A 27,017-nucleotide genomic window follows, 5' to 3' on the forward strand; every position below is an offset into this window, starting at 1 on the left:
GTGGTACAGTGGCATGGGCCTTTCTTCACGCAGCCCCAGAACACGTCCTTGGTTTTCTCCCTGCCAACTATTTATCAGTCTCCTTCGCTGGCTCCTTCTCTCTCCAACCTCTAAATGTCGCGGAGCTTCAAGGTTAGCTCCTGAGCCTCTTACCTCTCTGCACTGTCTGCTATGATCTCATCCACTCCATGATTTAAATTCCGTATTGTTACTGACACCTCCCATATTTATACCTCCTGCTGGAACCCATTCTCTGAAAAACAAATCCATATATTCAAATGGCTATCTGATGTCTGTTTCAGGTTCAAACTTAAGCCCAAAAAACACCTTTCCCCAATGTCACTTAACCGTGCTCAGGTTTCTACTGAGTGGCTTTAATTCACCCCTAATTAGGTGCCTTCCTCCCTCACAATGCTCACACCCCCAAACTATCTGAAGATTTCTCCATTCAACCTCCAAAATACCCATTAAGTCACACTGTCCCTCTGGACTTCAAACATCCTGCTTCTCTCCTAGCCTAGTGCCACAGGCACTTTGAACACAGTCAAACATTCCCTCTGGATCAATGAGGCTGGCTGGCACTGTGCCTGTGCCTCTCCCTCCTCTTCCCTCTCCCCTTCCCAGCCCCTCTGTCTCTCCCCCCCCCCAATGTACCCCACTTCCATGCCAGCTCCTCCTCATCCTCACTGCAACTCAGCATTTTGACAAACGCTGTTCCTACCGCTTCAGCCTCCGCTCCAGGGCCACCTCTGCAGTCTTCCCAGCCATCCTGTCCCAAACACATCTCCTTGTGCTATGCTCCTGCCCAACTTCTTTTGTGTTCCCTTTGCAACTTTATTACACTGTCATCTGTTTATTCATGTATTGTATCCCCCTTTTCATTACCAAAACAATTCTAGGCTCAGAAGCAGCACCATAGCTATTTTGTTCTTCCTCATACCCTAAAACTTAACCCAGAGCCTGGTACACAGGAGAATCTCAAATGTGTACAGGGAAAAAAAAAAAAAGGAAAAGAACAAAAAATACTGTGTAATGCTATCAAAGCATTAAATTTATTTTTGGCATATCCCTGTATCCCTAAGAATTTCAAATAATTTATAAAACACAAATTTTTTTTCTTTTTTTTTTTTTGGTACTAGGCATGGAACTCAACACCTTGCACTTGCTGGGTAGGTGCTTATGCTGCTGAGCTAAATCCCCAGCCTAAAACACAACTTTAAAGGAAGAATTATTTTAAATCTCCATCTTCTACCCAAAAAGTAAGAATGGAAAGAATGGAATTGGTAAGAATGGAAAATCACAAATGATAAGGAATATCTAGGAAATGAGACAGACCTGGATTTGTATTTGGCCACAGAATGACAATTATAACCTCATGAGCAGGACAGAATACATGATTTCCTTCCTAAGAGAAAGAATATATAGCCAACCAAGAGTTTTCAACTTGCATGAACCATACACTCATACGTTACAATAAGCTATGATTTTTACCTGAGAGTTTGGAAAAAGAACCTCAAGACAATCCTAGAATGTCTTATCAGGGTAGTGATAAAAGATCTATACTCAATTCAAGTTCGCAGTTAAGAGAACTTTTATAAACAGCACATTACATGTTTATGACAAACTTTACAGACAGGTTTGTATGCACCTGAGACTCTCGATCTATCTCAGCTTTCATTTATACTTTTTACCCTTCAAATCTAACTCTATTAAATGCATCATATCGTTCCATGGCATGAAGATCTTCCTATTCTGCCACTGAACATGCCCAAATGTAATGGCAAACAATAATAATTTTTGTTGACTTCTTTCACCAGATAAAGGCAAAGATATTTTAGCTAAATATTTAAGGTTTTTTTTTTTTTCCAGTACAGTAAGCCAGTAAGTTGGGTTCACTTGTAAATCTGACAAAGAGAGTCTTATACAGCATACCCGGGCAAGTTCACAACGCAAAAGCTTGTACGTTTGGGACTTGAAATACCAGGGATTGAACCCAGGCCTTCTTACTGGGCTACATCCCCAGTCCTTTTTCATATTTTTCTTTTGGGATAAGGTCTTGATAAATCATCAAGTTGCCTAGGCTGGGCTTGAACTTGCAACCCTCCTGCCTCAGTCTCCCAGGATACTAGGATTACAGGCATGCACCACCACACCTGACTGATTCACACTGTGTTCCAACTCGAGCTCCAGTACTTTCTAGGTTGTAGCTGTGTGACCTTGAGGAAATAACTTAGCTTTCCTGAGCCTCAGTCTCCTTTTGGGCAAAATGCATATGCTAATATCCTCTCCTTGGAATAGCTATCAAAGAACTTAGTATAAGACCTGTCATCAAGGAAACATTCCAAAAATGTGATTACAGCTGTTGCTACTAGAATAAAAAGATGGCTTTCTAAAAACTACCTTGAAGAATACAGTATGCACCCGCAGAAACAGTATGTATTAATCATGATAAGAGCAGATTCCAAAGCCACTTGTGGCTATGCAACCTTGGGCAAGTTATACATAACTTCTCTCTGCCTCAACTTTCTCAGCCATAAAATGGGAACGATTAATAATACATAACCCACAAGATTGTTATAAGGATTAAATCAACTAGTATATGCAAATAAATTCAAACAATGCCTGCTGAATAATGCCTACTAAAAGCTGGCCCTGAACTAATCCCTGAAATCTATCAATAGTTATCTAACACAATAAAAGGAACTTTGCTAGAGTGATTAAAATTTTTAGATGGTAAGATCATTCTAGAACATCCAAGCAGGCCAAATGTAGTCACAAAGGTTCTTAAAAGAAGACAGAGGAGTCAGGCCAGACTAGAAGTGAGGTCAGAGTGATGCTATTGCTGGAAGGAGCCTTGAGCCAGGGAACACACTCAGCTTCCACAGACTGCAAAGGGTGAAGAACAGACTCTCCCCAAGGCCTCCAGGAAGGAACGCAGCTCTGGAGACATACTGATTTAAGCCCAATAGGGCCTACTGCAGATTTCTGACCCCTAAAACTGTAAGAAGATACATTTTTCTTGTTTTAAGCTAGTAAGTTTGTGGTGGTCACAGAAGCAAGAGGATACTACTGTATCCAGCAAGAAGTCAGCCCTGTATAAACAGAGTTTGGAAAGTATCCTTATACTTCTAATATGCCAAAGGAATTCCACCCAAATCCCCAACCGATGAACGGGACAGCTGTGACCCTACACAAGGCAGCAATAGAGGCAGAGGCCACGAAGTGCATAAGCTGCTTCCCAAGGGACAAGCATAGTCAGACAAGACTCTGTGCTTGTCTTTGAATAAAGTAGCCAGGAAAAGACAGAGTCAGACTTTATGAGTACAAATAACTCCCAGAGCAAAAAACATCAATGTTTTCATCTTGGGGAGTGTCAGAGTAAACGAAAAGAGTGTCCTGAACCACGCTGGAGCTCTGTGGGGTACGTGATAAGCAACTGCAGTTTTCCAGGAAGAAGCCAAGGAGGTATGGACCAGGACAGAGAAGACAGAAGACCAGGACGAAACGTGACGCGGCAGATGGAGCAGCAATCCGTGAAAGAAAGCAATGTGGCCTCTTAATAAGCTGCTTAGGCAACCAGGAGCATGGTGTGTGGCATTTCAGAGAAATAGGGAATGATGGAGCAGAGGCAATGAAGGGGTGTTCTGCAACTCTCAGATAGACACCCCAGAGATGGTATCAGTGGACATGCAAGCTGGGACTCAGGAGAAAAGTCACGGCCAAAAATACAAACTTGAGGGGTCACTATGAATTTCAAGGAATAGAAATAAATAGGATTACGAGAGAGGGTGCACAGACCTACTCTGTATAATTTTAAATGGCTCACCAGGCAATTCTCACACATCCCCAACGAAGAACCTCTGTATCCAAGCTAAATACAGGCACTGCAATGGGTAAAAGCAGGTCTGTATTTCCAGCATCATCACTGCAGCAATCCCTGGTCAGTCTGCCACTACTCAACCTACACAGGAAAGTCAGAGCTAAGCACTTAACCAGAAGGCTTCTGGGTTTGTTAAAAGGACAAGCAACCCCTCAAAGTATGCATTCCATTCATAAAGATGTTTAGCATTGAAGCCAAAAACAAAGTGTGAACTGAGGCTGCGGCCACAGTGCTGCATGTATCCCCATCTCTCCATCAATAAGCCACAAGCTACAGTTACAAATGATTTTCTAGTGGTATTTTTCCAGACCTAGAACTTAACATGCCTAAATTTCTTCCAAAAGATTGTCTTTGTGAAGCCACTTGTCCATTCAAAAGAATAAATACCCTCACCATGTAAGCGAAAACATAATTAAATAAAACCCTACCCAAACACAGAAGCAGGACAGCCTGCCCTAGCAGATCACTTTTCATAAATCTCACGCCTGCCTAGGTATGCCGGTAACAAAGGCTGCTCAAAGGAAGGTAGATGACAAGAGTGCCAAATGACTATGACAAGAGCTGGGACTCCCATTGTGCCCGGGCAGGTAACTCGAGCACCTCGTGACTGCACCTGCAACTGCTAGGCAGCTGCCAAGGCTCTCCGTGGAAGATCCCTCACCCAGAATAGCAGCCAGCCTCTCACCAGCCTGCTCCCAAAGTGTGGCTGGGGCTCTGGTTGCTGGCACTTTCTGCAAACTCCATTTCCACCCTTGGAGTTTCCAGATGTATGTTTAGACTGAAACCATATGGCTCCCACCTGCACCAGCCCAGCAAATATACAGAAAGTGCCTCTCACCGAGGCAGCATTTCAGACACAAAGGTATTGTATAAAGGGAGATTTTTCAACATAGAGACCCTTTTCAAAACAATTACTGGAAGGAGGGTATCCAAATAGGGCAAAATGGCTGGGTTATAAAACATTTTAATAAGTTTTATTACTTACAAACCCACTTAATAACTACGATTAAGTGGCACTAAAGCAAATTAACTATTGACTAATAGAATTCTTTAATTTGGCACTTCCCAAGCTGTCCTATGGAATACTTCTTTTATTATAGAAATGTTTTTTGAACTATACTGATTTTTCTTCTATCTATTTCTTAATACATTTTGGTACTGAAGCAGAATGAGATAATCTGCACCACACCCAGGAATTTGCATGGAAGTTAGTAGGATATACTTTCAGGCAGCAACAGATCCTGGCCAATCACGGTCATATGTTACGTGTCATCTGGTCAAGGACTGCTGGTGTAGGTCAGAAATACGTGCCTGTCTTCATACACAGGGTAATTACGCATCATGCATCTACACTCCCTAGAACTCATTCCCCACAGATTAAGGGAATATAATGCATCTTAGAATTTGCTGACAAACTTCTGTCAGCATACTGTAATTTTGCACAAGCAATTTTGAGAAACACAATTTCAGTGTAAAAAGAGAGTAACTGTCAGTAATGTAAAAAGCCAATCAACCTAGACAGTGTTAGCCTATTAAAATAAATGCAATTGACATGCCTGAGATAGTTTTTCATACAGGAATGGTTTGGGGGAACCTCTGAAAACAGGGTTGTACTAAGCAGATAAATAAGTTCTCTTTCAATGTTTAATCATTTTCTAAATGAGCCCTTTCTAGTCCTTACTGGCAGAAGACAGCCAAGCTCCATCTGAGCCCCATCTGAATTATTATAAAACCTGAAATTTCTAACAATGTTTTTTAAAACCAAAGATTACAATGTTTTGTAATTTTCACCCTACTGCTTTTTAAAAATCTGTATGACCCTACTGATCTACAAGGGCAACATGGAATAAAAAAATTACATTAACCCATAACATAATATAAAACGATACAATAATAGCAAAACTTCTAAATATCATACCATCGGCTATAAAAGAAGACTTAAGGATACAAATTTCCTGGGTCTCAAATGTTTTTTTTTTAAACTATTATTTAATTAAATCTTTTCTCTTAAAACTCACAAGAAATACCTCGCATCTTCAACATTATTATCTACTGGCCCTACAAGTTTCCGAAGTAGCTCATCAAGCATGGTGGTGCATGCCTGTCATTCCAGCACTAGGGAGACTGAGGCAGGATGACCACCAGGAGTTTGAGCCCAGTGTGGGGCACACAATGAGTTCAAGACCAGCCTGCACTAACAGTGAGACCCTATCTTGAGAGAGAGAGAGAGAGAGAGAGAAGTAGCCCTTGATTAAATGTAGTTCTCATTTCCTGGGTTTGTGGAATCATCCACCAAGAGCTACTTGGGGGATTGTACTCAGAAATCTGTCGGACCTTCAAAACAACCTTGAGCTATAAGCACCTCATTTTTGGTCTTCAACAACTCTCTCTCTCTCTCTCTCTCTCTCTCTCTCTCTCTCTCTCTCTCTGTGTGTGTGTGTGTGTGTGTGTGTGTATGTGTATGTGTGTGTGTGTCTCCCTCCTTCTCTCCATTCCTCCCCAACTATTTCTCTCACACCCATTCCCACATACACGGAGTAACCTATGTAATCTATGTTCTATCTTTCAACCTAGAATAACAAAATTTAGCCCCATAAATGTTGCTAAAGATGAGAAGGGTCTTCCTAAGTCTCCTACTGAAATGCTTCTTTGAAATCTTACCTTGCAATAATCTAATCTTTTCTTAGGTATTCAAATCCATGAGCTGGTTGCTGACAAACTGACTACAAGCTGCTTTATTTTATTAACATCTGCACAACAGTCTTAATATGAGAGGTGCAGCTTTCACTTGGCTCCCTGTTCGTCTCACCAAGTACAGTCCCAGAGTGAGCTCACTGTTACACCACTCTGATGAGTCCCAGAACAACATCTCCCTTCCTTGGTCTCTCACTTCAGCTTATTGGCTGTTTCTACTAACATCTACTTCATCATAAACGTAACTGAATCTGGTTTTCCAAACCAGCTTGCCTTTCAGACCCTGTGTCTGTGAACAGTACAACCAACCTCCAATGCCTCATGGGGAAAACAATATTTGCCGCCAGCCACCCATTATTACCCTTCTATCAGATCTGTTAGGAAGCCCTGGTACTTCTTTTTCACTATGAAATGTCTCCACAGTTTTTCCCCATCTCAATTCTAGCCAGTTCAATACTGCCGTATGTCTCTATTACCTCAAACAGATTCTCAGCTGCTTTCCTGCTTTGGAGTCTTCCTACACACTGCTCCCAGAATAATCTAGATTGAATATTCTCTTAGCTCCCTTCCAGGTCTAAAATTTTCTACAAACTTAATTCTCTAACACTGCTTTTCTCCAGCAGCTGCCTGAGAGGAGCCGGCACTATCATCTGACCCGTAACTCTTCAGATTAACTCTTACAGTGATTCACTATCTGATCCCAAACTACCATGCTTTCCCAACTACTCTAAGTACCAAACATGGATTCCAAATCAAGCCACTCTCCTCAGCCCTTCTCAAGGTGGCACTCTCCTTCAGGAAACCACAGCTTCGGATGCTTTATTTACACTAGTTTATTCTTTGTCCTTCAAAGTCCAATCAGGAAAGCGTAGTTTCTCTCTCCTCTCTTGTAAGTCTTTCTTTTTCTTTTTTCTGTTTTTTTTTTTTTTTTTTCTGGAAAATTTTCTTGAGACAGGGTTTCTCTATGCAGTGCAGACTGTTCTTGAACTCACTATGTAGCTTAGGTTGGCCTCGGACTTTCAGCAATCCTCCTGCCTCAGCCTCCCGAGTGCTGGGATTACAGGTATGTGCCAACTTCTTTTAAGGCTTTTGCCCTACTTACATCAAAAATGTAAGATCATGAACTATTGTTTTATTCTTACTTCCTGAAATCCAGAACCAAGAACAGTACCTATAAATGTCTATCCTTGGTATTAATTAGTACTTATTAAGGACTTAATATGTGCCAGGCACCATTCTAACCTCTTAAACTCTGAATGAATAATTAAATAGCTCCTAATTGTCTCTAATTGTTTCACATATGTGAGTTACAGTCCCCAAAAAATACCTTAAGAAACTCTTTCGAGGCAAAGAGTATCTCTCTTATATGTCTGTCATAATCTGTATAGAACTTAACACACAGTAAGCTTTCAAATATATGGTTGGGGTAATATGTCAGAAAAGCCTTTGAATTGTAGGTTAGGATCCTGTCCCAGATATGTTATGACTAAGTAAACTACTGAGGTCTAGCTTATGCATTTCAGTGCTCTTATCTGAAAGATCAAAGACGAAATTAAATTGACCTGGAAGGACCCCGCCTATTCTAAGACTACATCTAATGTTTTCATATGTATGAATTTTCTGGGATGCACGTGACTGTGAAAAGAATGTTTTACTGGATTCTAAAAATGCTAACTTAGGATTTTTAATTGTAGAAAATGCTTCTGACAATGATTCATAATTTCAAGCTTCCGTAACTCTCTAGTGCTTCACAGGTAAATGCTGCCACCGAGGCCAAGACCTATCCACTCCTCCACTGTACAGAGTAAACATACAGAGTGCAACTGCTTCAGCCCTGCTGTCCCCACCTGGAGAAAAAGGCTTCCCACAAAAAGGAGAACAGTACACCATTCACAACCTTGCAAGAAACAAGGCAATCTAAGTACACATTAATTGGGAACAAAAACAAACAAAATAAAAGAATAAGACTTCATACTTTCTATCCTGACATGACAAAGGGGTCAAAATATTGATGCGCGCTTGTAAAACTATTTTTAAATAGATAGGACTCAACAGCTTCCATTTCCTCTGTCAAGGAACTAGAAATAGAACAGGAAAAACAAAAAGCCAGAAAAGGAAGCCATGCTCCAGATGTGAAAGAAACTGAAATACAGCATGATTCTTAGCAGCTGGACTATAAGCAGATCCATTTGTTCTGATGCTTAGAATATTTCCTTCAAGTGGAACATAAAATGACAATCCAAGATCACTCTCCTTTCTTTCTGACATCAAATTATGATATACAACAAATAATATTTACATTATCATAAAACTGAAAGTATTATTTTTAACTGTGTATTTTTAATTCACAAACAAAAATTGTATGTATTTAACATATACCTTTGAAACATGTTTACACTGCGGAATGGCTAAATCAAGTTAATTAGCATGTATTATTTCCCATTACTCACTTTATTGTACTGGAAACCCTTAAAATTGACTCTGTTAACAATTTTCAAGAATATGCTACGTTGTTACCATCTGTAGTTTCCTGTCATATAATCATTTGGAATTTTTCTAACTGGAATTGTCTTTGATTTGCAACTTTTGTAACCAATCTATCAGCAGGGTATATAATACACTCAGCCCGAGGATGAAATGCTGATGATGCAAGGCTTGTGGATGGAACATGAGCAGGAAGGAAACCATCGGGAAGGAAGTGGAGCAGTGCCAATCTTTTCAGGAGACATGGTAGGGGGTCACCAGGTTCTGTTTGTTAACTGAGAAAACCAATGCCATTACATTATAAAAAGTTATTAAGGTATATAAAGGTATGTGAAACAGAACAACTGAAAATAAACCAGTTTTTAAGAAATGGTAAAGGGAAAGAATTCCTTTCTTTTCTTTCTTTTTTTTTTTTTTTTTTTTTTTTTAATCGGTACTGGAGATGGAACTCATGATCACCTGCTTGCAAGGCAGGTGCTTATGCCACTGAGCTAAATCCCCAGCCCATGAATTCCTTATCTTTTATAAAAAGAAACAATAGCTTAAAATGGAACAAAAAACTTAAGATACAGAAATTGTCAAGTAATACTTTTCTGTATCATTTACATTTTTTATTTCCATGTGCACTTACCACATCTATAAGTGCCTAAGCAGTGGAAAGACAAAAATCACTGGAAAAGCCCCAGCTTTCCACACTCCTGGTACAGAGCAACATGGTTCACCAGCAAGAACACTCTATAGGGCCAGATCTGACATCTGCTCTAGTCTTTCAAAAAGCATTTAATTTTTCTGGACCTGCCAGTAGACATTCCCATTTACATATGAAGACGGCACCAATGCATGCACTTAAAAATGAACAAAAACACTTAAAAACTCTACTTAACACTAACCTTAAACACTACTCAGGGAGATGCATTACATCCTTTTGGTCCAGACTAAGTGCACTGCAACTTAAATATGATACTGCAATCTCTCAGGACACAAGTGAGAAAGTGACACATAATCTTTAAGAGTGAAGAAAATGGTGAAAATTAGAAGGAATTAATTAGTCATTGATACGCAGAATAGCAATCCTGCCAACAATCTGGTCACTCTCTGACTCCAAGCTGGGCAAACCTCAGGCTCACACAGAGAACTGTCAATGCTGTCTTACATCTACAGTTTATGAAGAAGATATTCACACCTGGGATCGCCTTCCGCAGGACTGGCTAATGACCAAAATGGTCAGATTAGGCTCTGAATGCAAGCCATCTGTGGACAAAACATTGTAAAGTCATGGGTTTCCACTGTGATCATAAACCTTCAGGTGACAAAAAAGAAACAAATTCAACACACCAAGTACTCCATGCTTTAGCATGCAAGTTCCCCCAAGGATATCTAAAATCTGTAAAAAATTTTGAGCAAGGCTTATTTAATAACTGGTTTATCAGTATTTTCTTTGTTTGCAATTTAACTACCTTTGCTCAAGCAGATCTAAGCATACTATTTATCTCCCATGTTAATGACAGAGAAACAGACTTTGAACCAAGCACTGGCAAACTGTTGTCTGAAAATTAGCACACAATAAATATTTTAGATTTTGTGTGCCACTTTCAGTCCCAACCATTCAACACTGCTATTACAGCATAAAGCACCCCGAGATGATTCACAGATGAATGGCCATGGTTGTCCCACGAAGCATTATTTAACCATTTCGAAATATAGAAGCCATTCCTAGGTAACAGCTCTACAAAAACAGGTGGCAGGTCAACATGGCTTATAGTCAGCTAATTTAGGCTAACTATTCAAGAGCAGAGGTCCTGGAAAAAGAAAGATATTTGCCAAGAACTGTACTCTTTCCCTGCCTCCACCTCTATCACCCTACCTTTACAAAATGCTACTTGCAAGATAAAATGAAATGAGGCCAAATTTCTTCCCATTTAGTTTTACAATTCTTTTCTGTGCTTTTTCTCATTTCAAAAAAATGTAAGAGTACAACAGCCAAAATCATCAGAATTAACAGAAAGAAAACAAAAGATTACACTGAATAAAAAATGAAATAGCCTCCCTGAGAAGACTTTAGAATTTGAAATTATTTTTGTATATATCTTTAAACTTACTTTTAAAACGTATCAAAGCATCTTTTCTTCCTATACTAAAAGGCAAAGAATATATCTGGAATAATGCTAACCTGTAAATAAGCTGGTAGAAAGTAAAATAATCTATTTACTGTGATCTGACCATATTTTTCTCAGAATATGTATGTCTAACTAGTAATGATTTACGAAAACAAAATCCCATTATAATAATCTTTGTTCCCTTTAACTTGTATATGAACAATCTATCCCTGTGCTTTCTATAACATACTGTAATTTATAATCCTAACTATATAAGTGAATTGTAGGCATATAGAGTAATACACTTCAAGCATTTAAAAACACCAGATTTTGATAATTAGAATTAAGCCTTATGAAAAACTATTTCCTAAAATTTTAAATTCCAACAAAATGTACCAGGTATAAGAAGCTTTTGGCTATACTGAAACATAACTGATTTTTAATGGGGACAATTTTTTCTCCCAAGAGTACTTATCAGTATCAGGAAACTATTTTCACTGCTTCAATGGAAAAAGAAAGACAGATGGTCCTGGCATATACCGTGCAGAAGCAGGGGTACAACTAGACATACCACTATGCACAGGCCAAACCCCAACACCAAGAACTCACACTCAAAAAGAGAACAGCAAAGAGGTTGTAAAAATCTGGGAAGTAAAGGCAGAGTGAGTAGTTCTAAACTAAACTGCTTCAATGTTAATCCTTTCCTTACAAAGTTTGATTTAGCAGTATAGTAGCACTAAAATACTACTCTGCAACACTGTTCTGTCAGAAAAGTTGTAAGACTTCAGGCAGCAGATCTCATTCAGATCAAATGCTTTTCTTTCCTCACAAGGCAAATTGAGCAATACTCACTTAAGCATGAAGTATAAGTTCTTCTGTACCACAACTGATCCTCAAAACCTGTTTGAACCTAAACACGCTTTCACCCCTAAAATTAGCAGCTGGGCTTCATCAAAACTGAAAGAGAAACTCATTACAAGTCAATATTCTTCTTCCATTTTTGACCAGCCTACTAATAACAGTCATAAAAGAAGCAAACTGACTATTTTAGAATTCCCTTCCTTAGTTCTACAGAAACATTTATAAAAGCCACTGCTATCAAGAACTTGATGACTAAAACAGAAGTGGCCAAAAATCTGAGTTCGTGCCTTTTACAGACCACGAATACAGACTACCAGAGCTGTTGAATGTCCTATGTTTCTTAAAAATATCTCCAAGGAAATGGGGAAACAACAAGAAAACTAAGACTACTGAATGAAAAATGCTAAAAATAAAGCAGATAATCAACCAAAGTTACTGAATTAGTACTCTTCGACTTCTAGGAACATCTTAGCATTTCAATCTTTAAAAAAAAAAAAAAGTAACAATTTTCACAACCAATCATAAAATATCAATTGCTGCCTTAAAGTAAAAACAACAAATAAAAGCAATCATCTTTAATCAGTATTATTTTATTAAAATCCAAGTATTCTTTAATGCTAATAAATGAGTAACAGAGACAATCCTCTTCCGATAAATACAATCATCATATTTACTCAGGCTCTAGTAAGTATTGATCTGTGGACAATACATTCCAATCAATTAAAAATAATAAGTTAAATCCTTCAGACCAAATGCATCATGATAGTCTGGCCAATTTGGGTCAGAGCAAGCTTGGTTCTCAGAGAAACATCCTGAAGTCTCACAGGACAGACAGACTTGGGAGGAATGAAGGCAACCAGCCTCAACAGGATCTAAAGATGTTCATTTCCTAATTCCTGGTTGCCACCACTGTCAAACATCCATCACTCCCCAAAATCTCAAATACAGATCTCAAAACACTATCTCCCACAAAAAGAGAAAAATCCTACTTCACGAACATGAACAAGCTCAGCAAAAAGCATTACTCTCTAGAGTACCCTAGAGAATTAGAGAAATTATACTTTTATATGTCAGTCTTAAGACTACTGAATGAAAAACAGATTTAAGAGAACAAGGAGAAAAATAAATCCAACTGGGGAGGTAGGAACAAGGTCCTACTTGTACTTTTTCTCACCCATCAGCTTTTATTAGTATGGATTGTGCTGGACTCTTTAAAAAATACAGTGTTATAAAGTATTTAAGTACATTTCTGGATACATATTATGGTTTCAGATTGTCCCTACATTTAAAGACCTTTAAAGACATAAGGACATTTTACACTTTCTCGCTTAACAAATGTTAAATTCAAGCCAGTCTCAAGTTTGCTTTCATATCGTAACTTCTATAGAGACTTTCAAGTGTTTGTGTTAACCTCGATGGTCATGCACTATACTAGTTATTTAAAGATTATTATACAAAACCTGACAATTTTCAATTTCCCAAATCAAAACATAAGTCATTAGTAAGATATATTATTCATGCCACAGTAAGCAATGTGTGAAGTCTGCCTTTTTGATGAAGACTTTCAGGGAGACCTTAATGTTTCCCCCATTCATTCCATCTGTTACAATTCTTACAAGCTACCATAAAGCATTTTCAGGACATTACATCCTGGTCATTCTTCCAGAGTGGAATTTTTATTTATTTTTTTAGCTAAGATTAACCCTGGAAAATACACACAAGCTAAAATCATAGACCACCTTTTGCCTCCAGCCCTCAGACACATTCTGCCTGGAAGCACAAGGGGAAAGCCCACCAAGGACAATCTTAGAGGCAGACAGCTGCTCAGGGAGAGAAAGCAGGGCACCCTGATCACACCCACTCTTGCCTCAGAATCTAGCCAACTGTCAGAAGACACAGAGTCCTGGGAGGAGGGGAAACAAGCAAAGTCCAAATAGACTGCTCTCAATTACAGCAAAGTCCAAACAGATCTCAATCTAGAATGGTCTTTAAAAACATCCTTCTAACGAACAGCAACTGACATCCTACTGAAGTTTCCCTATCAGTGGAGAGAAACTAAAATGGACAACTTAGAGACATTCAGTACCTTTCTAGATACATTATTCTACTAGACACCAAAAATGACAAGTAGCAACTACCCTAGCTCTACAAAAACTCAGGAAGTATCCAAATTTATCAAAGCAATGTATCGCAACCTATTTTTGTGATGGCTACTGTTGCCATCAAATTAAAGGGAGCAGTGAAAAAAAACTCAACTCTCATGTTGGCTGCTATGCTGCATTAATGGTTTTTGTTATAATGCTTACCTGGGAAGTAAGCTGAAAGATATTCTGGAAGATATAAAATCTAAAGCACCAAACATTTTAGAAAAAGCATCACTGTCATTATGGCTTCATATAACAAACATTTCTTAAAGAAAAAAAAAAAATGGCCAAAGCTAAAGTGTCACACAGCAACACCCTTTGTACTCTACATCAAGTCCTTCCACCTGCTGGGTACTACACCAGGGGCACAGAATTCTAAGAGTCAGACGAGAATGGTGGCTAAAAGCCTAGACTTCACCACAGGCTGCCTGTTCACATGTCAGCTTTTGCTGTGTGAGACTGAGCAAGGTAATCTCTCTGGGCCTCAATTTCTACCTCTACAGGCTGGTGGTTATGGGAATCAGGTTATCATGTGAGGCACATGGGCTAAGCCTTAGAGGAGGAGTCTATCTATGGTAATTCAGTGACCCACTAAACACTGAGTGTTCCTTCTTCCCACAGTAAAAGTCCAGCTGTGTCTGAAAGACATCCTTACGTACAAAAGCTCCACCTTTCAAAACCTCTCTTCCCACTGTACACCACAAAAGCAAGCTCTTCCCTTCTGGAGTCACTGTCCTTGTCTACCAAATGCTTCACCAACTTAAGGGGAACTTACGTTACTCGCCTAGCGCTGGGGTTGGGTAGTACAACAGTGGAATTAGTTTTGCCTAAGAAGTCCCAGCAACTGAATGAGTCACTCTGTTCTATAGAAACCAGAGTAAAATGTCAAGGTTGCCAGAGAACCCAATGCAGATGTTTGCAGCCATCATTTTCAAGTGATCACCAAAGCCAATGGCAAAGGGTATTATTCAAGATAACACTTTAAGAAAAGTAAGTTTCCAGCATCCCTGTGGTGGAGAAAATTCTGAAAATAAGGTTACGAGTGAGAAACATTACCGTAAATCAACCACTAAATTATACAACCTATCCTCCAAAGCTTAGCATTCTCCTTTACTCCAGCTTGTCTTCACCTTTTTTCCCATCGACAGGCACTGGGCAAACTCTGAGTTCAAGACCTAATCATCCATAGTTTTGTTATGTATTTCCACCCTCCCACTAGGAACCAGATGCTTTATTTTGAAACATCTGTTTACAACAAGATTTTTAATACTGCTCGCGCGACAAGTATTTTAGGAGCTGTGTATTGATGACAGAATCCTTAAGCGGTCCCTCTCTCACTTTTCATAGCAATTCAAGTAAAATTCAAACTTTAATTTCAATGAAATCCAAGTCATTCGCCACAACATATTGGAAGAAGAGCATCAAGGATATTCTCAGGCATTAAACAGTGCCAAAAGAAAACAACTAAAACATCGAGTTGTGCATGTCCTAGGTATCTGTCTCCTTCCATCAGCAGCTGTTCGATCTGTTGGTGAGCAGCCGAGCTCCTCGGTTTCATTCATTACAGCGTCCTCCACAACGCCTACTTCTGCCAGCATTTCCTAAGTGTACAGCTCATGGGCTAAGAACTACAAACTGAAAGCTAACCTGCCCTGCAGTATCCCTCCATAATAAAACCAAGGTGTCCATTTGCTCTATTTTTACATAGAAGACTTGAGACTGGCCGTTTTCTCAACTCATTCGCCCATCCAACCACCCGGTGCAGCAATGAGCGCCCCACAGCTTCCGGCCTAGTATGACACGCGCTTCCCCGCACGGCTCCACACGTTGGTTGCAAACAAACCCGAGGTAATAGCTGAAGACTGACGACACTAAAACCAATCCCACGGTCCACAGCTAAGAGAGCCACAACATGAAATAAACTTTTATCTCCTAAAACACAGAGCAGGTAGGGAGAAGTCCAGGTGGGGTTTGGCTCCCAGATGCGCGCAAGAGCTCTGGGGCTAGTGCTGGCGCCTTTTAGACCTGGGCGAGCCTAGGGGCCATCAAGGGACACCGCGCCGGCGAGGGCGCCCCATCTCCTGGCAGCAGATGCCCAAGGCCACCCCGACATGCCTGGGAACGTGGTCACTGCCAACGCGCCCGACACTGCCACCACACGCCGCCGGGCACTTTATTAACTCAGCGCGGTGTGTAGGAGGTGGCTACGGGTCATGGTCACCAGGCTGCGCGCGCTCAGAGACCCCACTGGACAAGGACTGGAGTCTCCCCGCCCTAGCCCGAAGCAGCGGGTCACTGCAGATCCCCGCGCTCCCGCTCGGAGCCCCGCGCCCCGGCTGCTCGGTCCTCACCTGTGGGAAGGAGCCTTCCTGGCGCGGGCTCCTAGGGTAGTCTAAGTGACCCCGGTCCAGCATCAGGTAGAGCGAGAAGATGACCACGCAGAAGATCGCGCTGCCGAACACCGTGAACTGGCGGCTCAACTTCATTTTCCTTGACAGACTCAGGGCCAGAACCCTGTCGGTGGACTCTCGCGGGCGGCCGCCGGGGGATCCCCGCTCCGTGCTGTGCGCCCTCCGCCCTCTCCGGTGCCGGGGCGGCGCTCCACACCCAGTCCCCGCCGCCGCCGCCCCTAGGCGCCCTTGGCCTCCGCCCCGGCCCGCCGCCTCCCTTCCCTCTCCAGGCGGGACGCGCCTGCGGCCGGGAAGGAAGGGGCCCGCGCAAACTTGATCCGGAGCTCGGCGCCCACACCCGGCGGGGCGCGCGCAGCAGGCGGAGGAGAGGTCGCCTCCTCCCGGACTTCCTGGCACCGCCGCCCCGACTGAGTCGGCAGGAAAAGTTTTCTCGGCGAGGACAGGCGAGTCCTGCTCAGCCGGAGAATGCGCTGGCTCGGCGGCTCCGGGGCCCTCCGCGCACAGCTCAGCCCGAGAAGGAACTGGAGGAGGAGGAGCCGGGTCCACAACTTAGCGCCGGGACGGCCGGGCCCGCCCCCGGGCCCGCCCCCGCTTCCCCTCCTCGCCCCTTCCCGAGCCCCGCCGCCGCCGACGGGGCCGGGCCGGGGCGCACCTTGGCTCCCGGGCGCGCGGAGCCGGCCGGAGTTTCCTCCCGCCCCTGCCGCCCTACCTTCCCCCTCCCGGATCCGGGCTGCACGGGGAGGGCGCAGGGGACGGGCGGCGGCGGCTGCGGCGCCGGGAGGAGGAAAAGGAGAGCAGGGAGGCGAGGACTGTCCCCAGAGAGAAGCCCGCTCCAGCTGCAGCCCCGAGCGCCCCCGCCTTTCCGCCCCGCGAACGCGGAGATGGCGGCGGCAGCTGCAAAGGGAAGCACCGCTTGCCCAGCGCCGCCCGGCGCTCCAGCGCTGCCCGCCACGAGCAGGAGGAGACAGCGGCGGCGCGGCGGCCGCTGGGTCAATAGACGCCCGCAGCCCGGAGCTGAGCAGGCGGCTGGCCTCGCCCCCTCCCGACGCGCCTGAGAAGGGGGCGGGCCCCCCGGCGCCCAATCACCGTGCGCCGTCCGATGGGCCCGCCCCGTGCCTGCTTCCCCGAGCCCCGGCGGTAGGAAGACCTCAGGAGGTTTCTGTGACCTGAGAAGGGGGATTGCGAGTGGGGAGCCCACGTTCAGGGGCGGGCAGGCACCAGCGGCCACGTTCCACAGAAACTGAGGCCCCTAAACCAGGTCAGCTCTACTACCCAGGTTTTTCTGTCCTGGAGCACCCAGATTCAGCATACTGAGGACAGGTACTCAGAGAAAGGATTTAAGAAAAGAAATTTACTTCCAATGGGTTCATCTTTTCCTCCTTTCAATTGGTGACATCCTGGTAAAACCTAGGAGAAGAGAACCTGTCCATGGCCCCTCCAGGCAGATGGATCGGAGACATCTGACTATACAATGTCTGAAGGAATCTGAGAACTGATATTTGCATCTATTATTGACTTACTTCCTCTTGGCTCCAAATTTCACCCTTTTTGACTACACTATGAAAATGGATCTGGGCCTTTTACGTGATCCTTTGCCCTCTAGCACTGAAGTTTTGTCAGTAGAGAGCGCTAAAGAGATGTTAGAGGGAAAAAAAGAGTTTTACTTCCTAGTTCTGTGTTTTGGGTAAGCAGGTTCTTGTAGCATACCAAGCTTTCCTGAGTCCCAAACTCCTGTAATCCAAAAGTTTTCAAATGAAACTACCGCATGAATAGCTCCCTGCATTCCTAGAGAAAAATTGTAGCAAATTCCAGAGGGCATATTTTTAACGTTTGCAGATGTAGCACCACAGTGACTTGGGTGAGCTACACTCTATGCTCTCCAGTGAGGTTTCAATCTTAGCCCTCGGAGGGATAGGGGTGGAAAGGTATTTCTTGGGACCGCTCTCATCTCATATAAGGGTTAGCTTTCTGTTAACTGCTATACCTATATTCCCTAGAGCTTTCTTTGTGCTAGTGAATCCCTAGTTATTCTAAACTCAGGTTATAATTAATAATTCTTTTAACACTTTCCCTGTCCCATCCAGAAAGTATTCTCAAGAGAGAGAGCTGCAAAGATGGAATTTGGGGGTCCGTTTGATTGAGCCTTTGTGCTTGAGCTTCTTGCCCAAGGGGAATGGTATGCTGACAATTCATGGCATGCAGGACCCCTTAGTTAATTAAGCCATCACCTGTGGTTCATCTTTGTGCAGTACCAACTGCAGCAAGTGCCTTGGGGGATCAAGTACCAGCTACACTTGACTGCTGAGGCTATAAAGGTGATTATAAGCACTATGATGTGGAAGGGTTTTCAGTGTGATTGAATGTTCGCGTGGGAAAATGGCAAGCACAGGTCTATTAACTCAGAGTTATGTCATGAGAACCAAGACATTCTCTAATACTGCAGTAAAAAAAATAGTATTGCTGAAAATCAAACACAAAACCTTAATGTTCATGTAACTGGGTTACTGTTGAATTCATAGGCACACTAGTTTTTCTACAAAGGTTGAAGGATTGACTAGTAGATAATAGGATCCAAAAATTTGAAATGGGTTAGACTCAGGTAAAACTGATGCCAGGGCTTTATGACATGAAGTAAAAGAGGGCATCTGATGTGTTAAAGTGTTGTCTTGGACTTATCATATGCAACCTTATATCTGTCTGCCAAATGTGTTTCATGAAAAGGCCCAGAAGACACTGCCTTCACCTGAAATGCTGAGAAAGACCACAGAGGAATACCTGCATCACTGAACATCTCCACGATGCTCCCCTTCATAGTATGATAATCGAGGGTGCCACTGATGACATGGGCTCCCCAATTTCAATAGGGAATGGCAGAATCCCAGAATAGCAAAGGCCAGGCATTACATAACCAACAAAAACCAAGTGGGCAGATCTGCCTTTAAAGGCAGCAGGTAATCGTTGGCCCACAACGTTGTCTTTGGAACAACACAGATAGGTGTCCTAGGATATTGTTTAATATCTAGAACAAGTAAAACTGTGTCAAGTAGCCAAAGTCTGACATGAATTGCCACAGTAGACAGTCACAGGCTGTTTTCAGACTTAATTTGCACCAACAGCACCTTTTGGTTGAAAAGTTTACATCCTCTTTAGGAAGGACCTTATAATGTTGCCATAATAGTTAATGTTGCCAAATGTCTTTCCCTAGAAAGATACTTTCATTTACTAGAATGATTGCATTGGAGAAAAGAAACATGAATGTCTTGAGATTTGTCAGATGCTAAGCTCTGAACTGATGCTAATTCCTGAAAAGAAAAATACCACTGTGATCCTCCAGCACCACAGTTGGAATTTATCTTGGTTAGGTAATAGGCAAAGTGTTAGCTTATGTCCAACTCACAGTTGCTTGGTCAACATATTAACTGAGTGATTATTTCTCAATTCTTGAATATGTAACTGGAATCTCCACATTTCCCTTGGAACGAGGGTCATTATAATAAAAAGAACTAAGTAGAAGCTCCTAAAATGTTTGGTCCCTTCCCAGGTAGTAAACTAGAAGCAATACTGAATCATTAGAATAATCTCAAGAATCAACGCAAGATTAGTGAGGATGAGACTGGTGATACTTAACAGATCCCCATTTAATTCACTCATTAGTTTGGTCAGTGGAAAATGAATTTAGGAGAATGATTTTGGACTATTATAATCTTAATCAGAATATAATTCCAATTCAGCCTCGTCTCACATATACTATCTTTATTGAAACAAATCATCATAGAACCTGGCACTTAATATATAGCTATTGATCTGATTAATACTGTTTCATCTATCTGTGAAAACCACCATAAGCAGTTTTACCTGGAATGGCCATCAGTATACTTTCACAATATTGTCTTGGGACTATATCAGTTCTCCTTAATGCAGTACATAGATATTAGGCATCTTAACAGTCCATAAAATATCATTCTGGTTCACTATGTGAACATTATGCTGAGTAGATCTGATGATAAGCAGGAAGAAGATCTGATTAGATGCCTGAGTAATATATATTTGAAGGAAAGAGAAGGTAATGATCATGAGTATAAGCAGACAACTCTATAAAGGTGTCCCCTTAAGGGTAAGATATACTTTAGAGTAATAAAAACTGTAAAAGAAGAAACCATTGGATCATTGAGAGATGAGGCCAAACAAAATGGTCTAATGTTACAGTTGGGAAGTGGTGAGGACTGAGGAGTGGGAGTAATGATTGTGGCAAAGACTGATGATACCATTATAGGGCCATAGAATGAAAGTGTTTTGAGCTGTATCGTGTCTCCTTGGAATTAATATCCTTACATCTCAATCCCCAGTAATACAATATTATTTGGAAATAAGATCTTTAAAGAGGTGATTGATATGGAGTAAAACCATTAAATTGGAGCCCTATTGACACTTTGATCTTAAATTTCTACCTTTTAGATGACAGGAAAATAAATTTCTGTTGTTTATGACACTGAGTCTTATCATGCCAGACCTAATATGCATATACTAATATAGAAAGCAACCACCCCACAGGGGCAGAAAATATCTACAAACCATACACCTGATAGGGAGATGATATCAAAAATATATATAAAATTTACAAAATTTGATACCAAAAACCAAAACAATCTAATTTAAAAATAATAAAACGACCTAGATAATCTTTTTTCAAATAAGATATACAAATGACCAACAGATAACATGAAAACATGTTCCCCATCAGGAATCACCAGATTCCCCATCACAGCCATGAAGAGAGATCACCTCACACCTGTTATGATCACTTTTAGAAAAAAGTAAAATGATAAGAGTTGTGATGAAAACAGGGAAGAAAAATAGCGCTTCTATGCTGCTGCTGACATTGTAAATTGATATAGCCATTAAAAAAAGACAGGTTGGGCATTTAGTTACGTGGCACAACTGCCTGCCTGGCAAGCACGAGGTCATGAGTTTGATCCCTGGAGGAAAAACACCTGTTTGTAGGTTTCTTAAAAAGTTTATAAATAAAGCTACTACTACATGTTTCAGCAATTTTATCATTAGGTATATGTCCACAGCAAGCTCTCTTATGTAGAAAGTTCACTTGATTGCTGCTAACTCCATTAAAGTATTTTACTACCTTTTTATGAAAAAGATATATTTATCTTGTTATTGCTAACATGTAAGTATGTCTCTTAGAGCTACTAACGGGTATTTTAACAGGCGTGAAGTGATATTCCATTTCCATTAGATATTTGCTCCCTTTTTTTCATTGCACCATTATTCATAATGTCTAAGATTTACTCAGGAATCAACTTAAGCACCTGTCAATGGATGAGCAGATAGAAAAATACGATATATATACAAAATGGAGTGTTACTCAGTCCCCAAAAGATGGAATGTTCTCCATTGTGACAACATGCATGCACCTGGAACACATTATGCTAAGAGAAATAAACCAAACTCAAAGAAGCAAATAGTAATGCATGACATAAATTACACATGAAATCTAAAAACCTAGAAATAGGAGAATAGTGGCTTTCAGGAGCAAATGGAATGTAGGAAAGGGTACAGATTGTTGTAAATTTTGGACATCTAATGTATGAATGGTGGCTGCAGTTAATAAAAATACGCATATAATGGTCAGCCTTCTCATTGATGGAACAAAATATTTGACAACTTAATGAAAACATTTATTTTGGCTCACTGTTTCCCAGAGTTCAGTACATGGTTGACTGGCTTTAAGACTGGAACGCTATGATGGACAGGCATGGTAGTATTCAAGGACACTACAGTGGACAGGCATGGTAGAGAAGCAGAGCACAGGGAAGCAGCAGCAGGGAGAAGTGCATTGTCCAACATGTACCCACAGTGACCAGCTTACCACTGGGCCCCACCACCTAACAGCGCATTCAGACGTGAAAAACAGTAAACTGATCAAACAGTTTGTAAGTAGAACCTCCCTATAATTCAACCTCTTCAGGAAATCTCTCAATCCAATCAAGTTGACTGGAACAGTATACTTGAAATTTGCTAAGAGGGCAGTCCAATTTTTTTAAGAGGGTAGTTCTTAAGTGTATTTACCACAAACAAAATAATTTTGTGAAGTGATGGATATGTTAGTATCCTGAATATCAAAAACCCATTATATAATATATATACATATATATATTTGTCAATTATACTCCAGTAAGACTGGAAAAATGGATAGATTGATGAATCCATTGATTGGTTGATGCATAGATGAACAGACAGACAGACAGACAACATTCCAGTCTCCCTGAACTTTCAGAATCAATGTAGGTACTTATCCTGAAATGTAATATTTTGCTTTGAGGCTAATGAGTAAGATGTTATTCTCCCTTTTAATCAGAGTAATTATCTCCATCTTTAGATAAGCAAATAGCTACAGATTTAATCCTTATGATACAAGGAAATGTATTTAGGAAAAGTGAAAGTGAAAATTCTCTGTAGTGTATATGTTCCTGTATCTCAGGAATGTGGGTCTTTTTATGGAAACACTTAAAAAGTTTTTATTTTCCCACATATACAATCTACTTAAGGATAGGGCCCATATCATAAAATTTCTAATTTGATTTCTTCCCCAAGACATGCAGTTTTTATGACTTTGTGAAAGTTACATAATAGCTCTAAGCCTCCATTTCTCAACATACTACACTGAGATAGTTACAGCAATTTTTTAGCATTGCTAGAGCATTGCATGAGGTAAAAAATTCATAACATGTTAGGACAGCATTCCCCAAATGCCTTCAATTTTTTTCTGGGAAAGGGGAAGATAAGGTGATTAAGAAGGGAGTAAAGTAGAGAACATATAAAAGATCTAGTATGAGAAATGGAGTGTGGTTCCACATGGATTAATAGACAGCACTGAATTGTACAATGGAGCAGGTGTACAATTTTCTCCCTTGTCATTGATCTATGACTTGAGAGCTCAACAAAAATGGCCACTGAGGATGATTCAGGAAGTGCTGTTTCTACAAAAACAGCCATACACAAGGAACACTCAGGATTGGGAGATATATAAATATATATATATCCTTTTCCCTACCCAGCTACATATACTTTTGCAGTAGAGGGTCTGTTAAAGTGAGCCCTCAGTGTAGTCTAGAATAGGAAAAGTTCCACGGAGTGCCTAGGATAAGGTTTCTGGAAGGTATAAGTCTAACTTCATATGTCTGATATTGAGGGAATTTATATAAGCATTGATCAAAAATAAAATGAATGTATTTTAATTTATTACTCTAAAAAAACACATTGCCATCAATCACTGTCAAAATAATCCTCTTCACATTGAAAACCTTTATCTCCCATTCTTGCATCTTTCTGAAACAATTCTGGAGTCCTCTTTCAGGAATGTCTTTATGAGGTATAATAAAAAAACCAGCAAAGGCAGCTGTTAATGGAAAGCCAGGCTACTAAGCTCACTATGGTGTGTCCACATCTACCTTATTTGCCAGATCTGGCATCATGCAACTTCTGGATTTTCCAAAAGTCAAAATGATACTGAAAATAAACATTTTGAGTTGATTCAGTGATCAAAGCAGTCACAACAATGCCACTAAAGACTCACATAAAAACAGACTTCCAGAACTACTTCCCAAGGTGCCAAGAATGATGGGATAAGTATGTTCTACAACAAGGGGAGTGTTGAGGGAGGAATTAATGGCAATATGTCATTTGTTGTAATTTTTAAAATTTAAACACACTTTTTCAGTCACACCTCATGTGTGTACAATAGTTTCAGGTTTTGTTTGGTGACACCTGAAAAATCTCCCTCTTCCCAATGAGCTGCCACCCATCTGAGTTCCTTAGTTGCCTAAAACTCATACCTAACAAGGAAGTTTGAAAGGTAATGGGGCAAAGTTCTGAAACAGTGAGAAAATTTTATAATTGTAGTTACATAGAACTGTATGGGATGGAGGGTTTAATACTCTTCTCCCTTCTGCCTGTTGGAAAAACTAATCTGCCAAGGACCCTGAGCGTTCTTGCATATTCTTTCTGGATATGCTAAGAATGCAAAGCCCTGACCATTGTTTACGTGGGTTGTATCTCCAGGTTATCTTTGCCATGAGCAACCAAGTAATGTTTTCTCCCAAGAAACAGATTTGCTTACCATATACTATATGTGCAGTAGCTTCCCCCAGTTCAATATTTCCTGGCTGTGACACAAAACCCCTGGGTATGAGGCATCTATCTGGACCCCCTGTGACTTTGGAGGATATAGAATAGTAGCACCAACATCATCCTTAATACTGCTTTGACATCTTCCTTTGTTTTTAATCCAAATGTATTGTATTTTCTGCAAGAATCTATGAAACAGTCGCAGGCTGGATCCTTCATAGATCCTGAAACTATTCACCTACTTAAGACACTGTTGCATAATCTCCATCTCCCTGTACCTGTCCTTCCTTGAACCAAAACCAGGAGAGGGGATGAGTCAGGCAGCAAATAAACCAGTAAGGTGGACATAAGAAGGTAAGGGAAAGAGAGCTGGATAAGGATTTCCTTTTCTTCTTAATTCTTACTATTTGAACTTTCATATTAATTTATTTTATGTTTACCTCTCCTAGTAGAATGCAAGCTTCTCAAAGTCAAGGATCTTATGATTTAGCACTGTATTTTATTGAGAAAAGTAATACCTAGCAGTATTAATATTAATTAATTAATATTAATAAATATTTGTTGAATGAATTAATGGTTGTCTGGGACCTGAGCCACCAGTTAGGATATGAGAAAAGTAATACCTAGCAGTGTTGGTACTTAATAAATATCTGTTGAATAAATTAATGGTTGTCTGGGACTTGAGCCATCAGTTAGGATAGACTAGTAGTGCTCATAATAAGTGGTTCCGGCTCATTAGTGGAAATCTGTTTTCTCCTGTGTTGCATTTAAAATTATTCTTCTTATTTTTGTGAATCAGTACTAAATCCTTTATCCTATAAGGTGCTATTTTTTAAAAAGCCTTTAAAGACAATTTTTGAAAAGATAAAGCAATTGACTAATCGCCTGAGTCACTAATGGATGGCAAATATGGGCACAGAAAGAAATGAATGACCAATCAATGCTAGGTGTTTTACTTATGTAGACTCATTTAATTTTCATAATTATTCAAGATTAGTGTACTAATATATGTTTCACAGATAAAGAGAATTAAAAACAGAGAGGTTAAAGAGCTTGCTTTAAGGCACACAGTTACTAAGTGTTACAGGTTGGTTTTTCCAGTTTCAAAGTTCCTTTTGACTGTTTTCCAAGATAACATTTCAGATTGTATTGTTCTGGTTCACTATAAATAAATAAATAAATACATACATACATACATACATACATACTGCTGTTTCTAAGCAGGAAGTTGCCTCCAAAATCTGTGTCAGGATGGACTCCAGATGATCCTCCAAGAATGGTCTCCAAACAATATACGGCTGATCTAGCCTTGGGGCTGAGTCTTTTGAGACCATAAGACTGTATCCTTGTAGGTTCAAGGGCATAACGAATGTGGTGTCAAGGAGCTACTCCTGCCACGGCTGCGTAGAGTCTTCTAGGAAACTGATAATGGGCCATGGAACATTGCTACAGAAAAATATTTCTGATCTTATAGAAAAATAAACTGTCAAACGTAATCATGGTGAGACTGCTGCTTCTTTTTTTTAAAATTTCATGAGTGTATTAAATTGGCAGACCAAATTCATATCCATAAGTTTTAGTACAAAGAGTTCTATGAAAATGTTTAAGCTTCCAGTCTATACAATATGAAAGCTACCATGAAAAGCAGGTAGACATTGAGTAATCCAGCCTATCACACTTCCACAGTTAGCATTTGTAGCGATGAAAGTATTTCCACAGTGAATATAGGGTAAAGTGTTTAAAATGCCTCTGTCCAGGAAAATATGAAATATATAACATATGCTAACTTATTCAGACTCCAAGCTCCTGACACTACAATCTCTATGGCTATGATTTATGTATGTGATAATTAAGCCAATTACATACCTAAAAGTATACATATCACAGATGGGAAAACTATTTGTGGTCTAGGAATTTTCTGTATTCTTTTGTTTGCCATCATTATTACTGGCACTTTGGAAATAGGAGGCCTAGTTTTAGCAGGCTCTAGTGTAGACCTTTCTCTGGATTCTTTTTGGCTGGATTCTTTTCTCAATATGCCACACAATATTCAAATAGAAAACACTTACCAATTTAATATGCTGAAGCTTCAAAGATACTTACACAACCAAATTTTTTACATGGAGACCCTAGAGAGACAAAACAGATTTTTCCCAAGGTCGTAGGAAGAATGGATGAGCTGAGCTTTTACTGTAACAAGGAAACCAAGCCTGAGATTATATTTCAAATGCTGAGTGATAGTGTGTGTGTATGTGCATGGGTGCATCTGCACATGCGCGCGTGTGTTTGTGTGTGTGTGTGTGTGTGT

The 27,017-nt window shown here is 40.7% G+C and overlaps 1 protein-coding gene across 1 annotated transcript in view; it reads right to left on the reverse strand.

The window, feature by feature from the left end:
• The window catches only part of Man2a1 (mannosidase alpha class 2A member 1), a 162,335-nt gene extending 145,647 nt beyond the window's left edge, over positions 1–16,688 (reverse strand). The window contains exon 1 of the mRNA XM_063245471.1: positions 16,511–16,688. Coding sequence (XP_063101541.1) covers positions 16,511–16,645 — 135 coding nt within the window. The 5' untranslated portion in view covers positions 16,646–16,688. The remainder of the gene's footprint in view (positions 1–16,510) is intronic.
• Between the last annotated feature and the right edge of the window lie 10,329 nt (positions 16,689–27,017).

This window comes from Cavia porcellus, unplaced genomic scaffold (assembly GCF_034190915.1).
Source record: "Cavia porcellus strain 051 isolate PalLab524CR breed Dunkin Hartley unplaced genomic scaffold, mCavPor4.1 scaffold_2, whole genome shotgun sequence".
Lineage (NCBI taxonomy): Eukaryota > Metazoa > Chordata > Mammalia > Rodentia > Caviidae > Cavia > Cavia porcellus.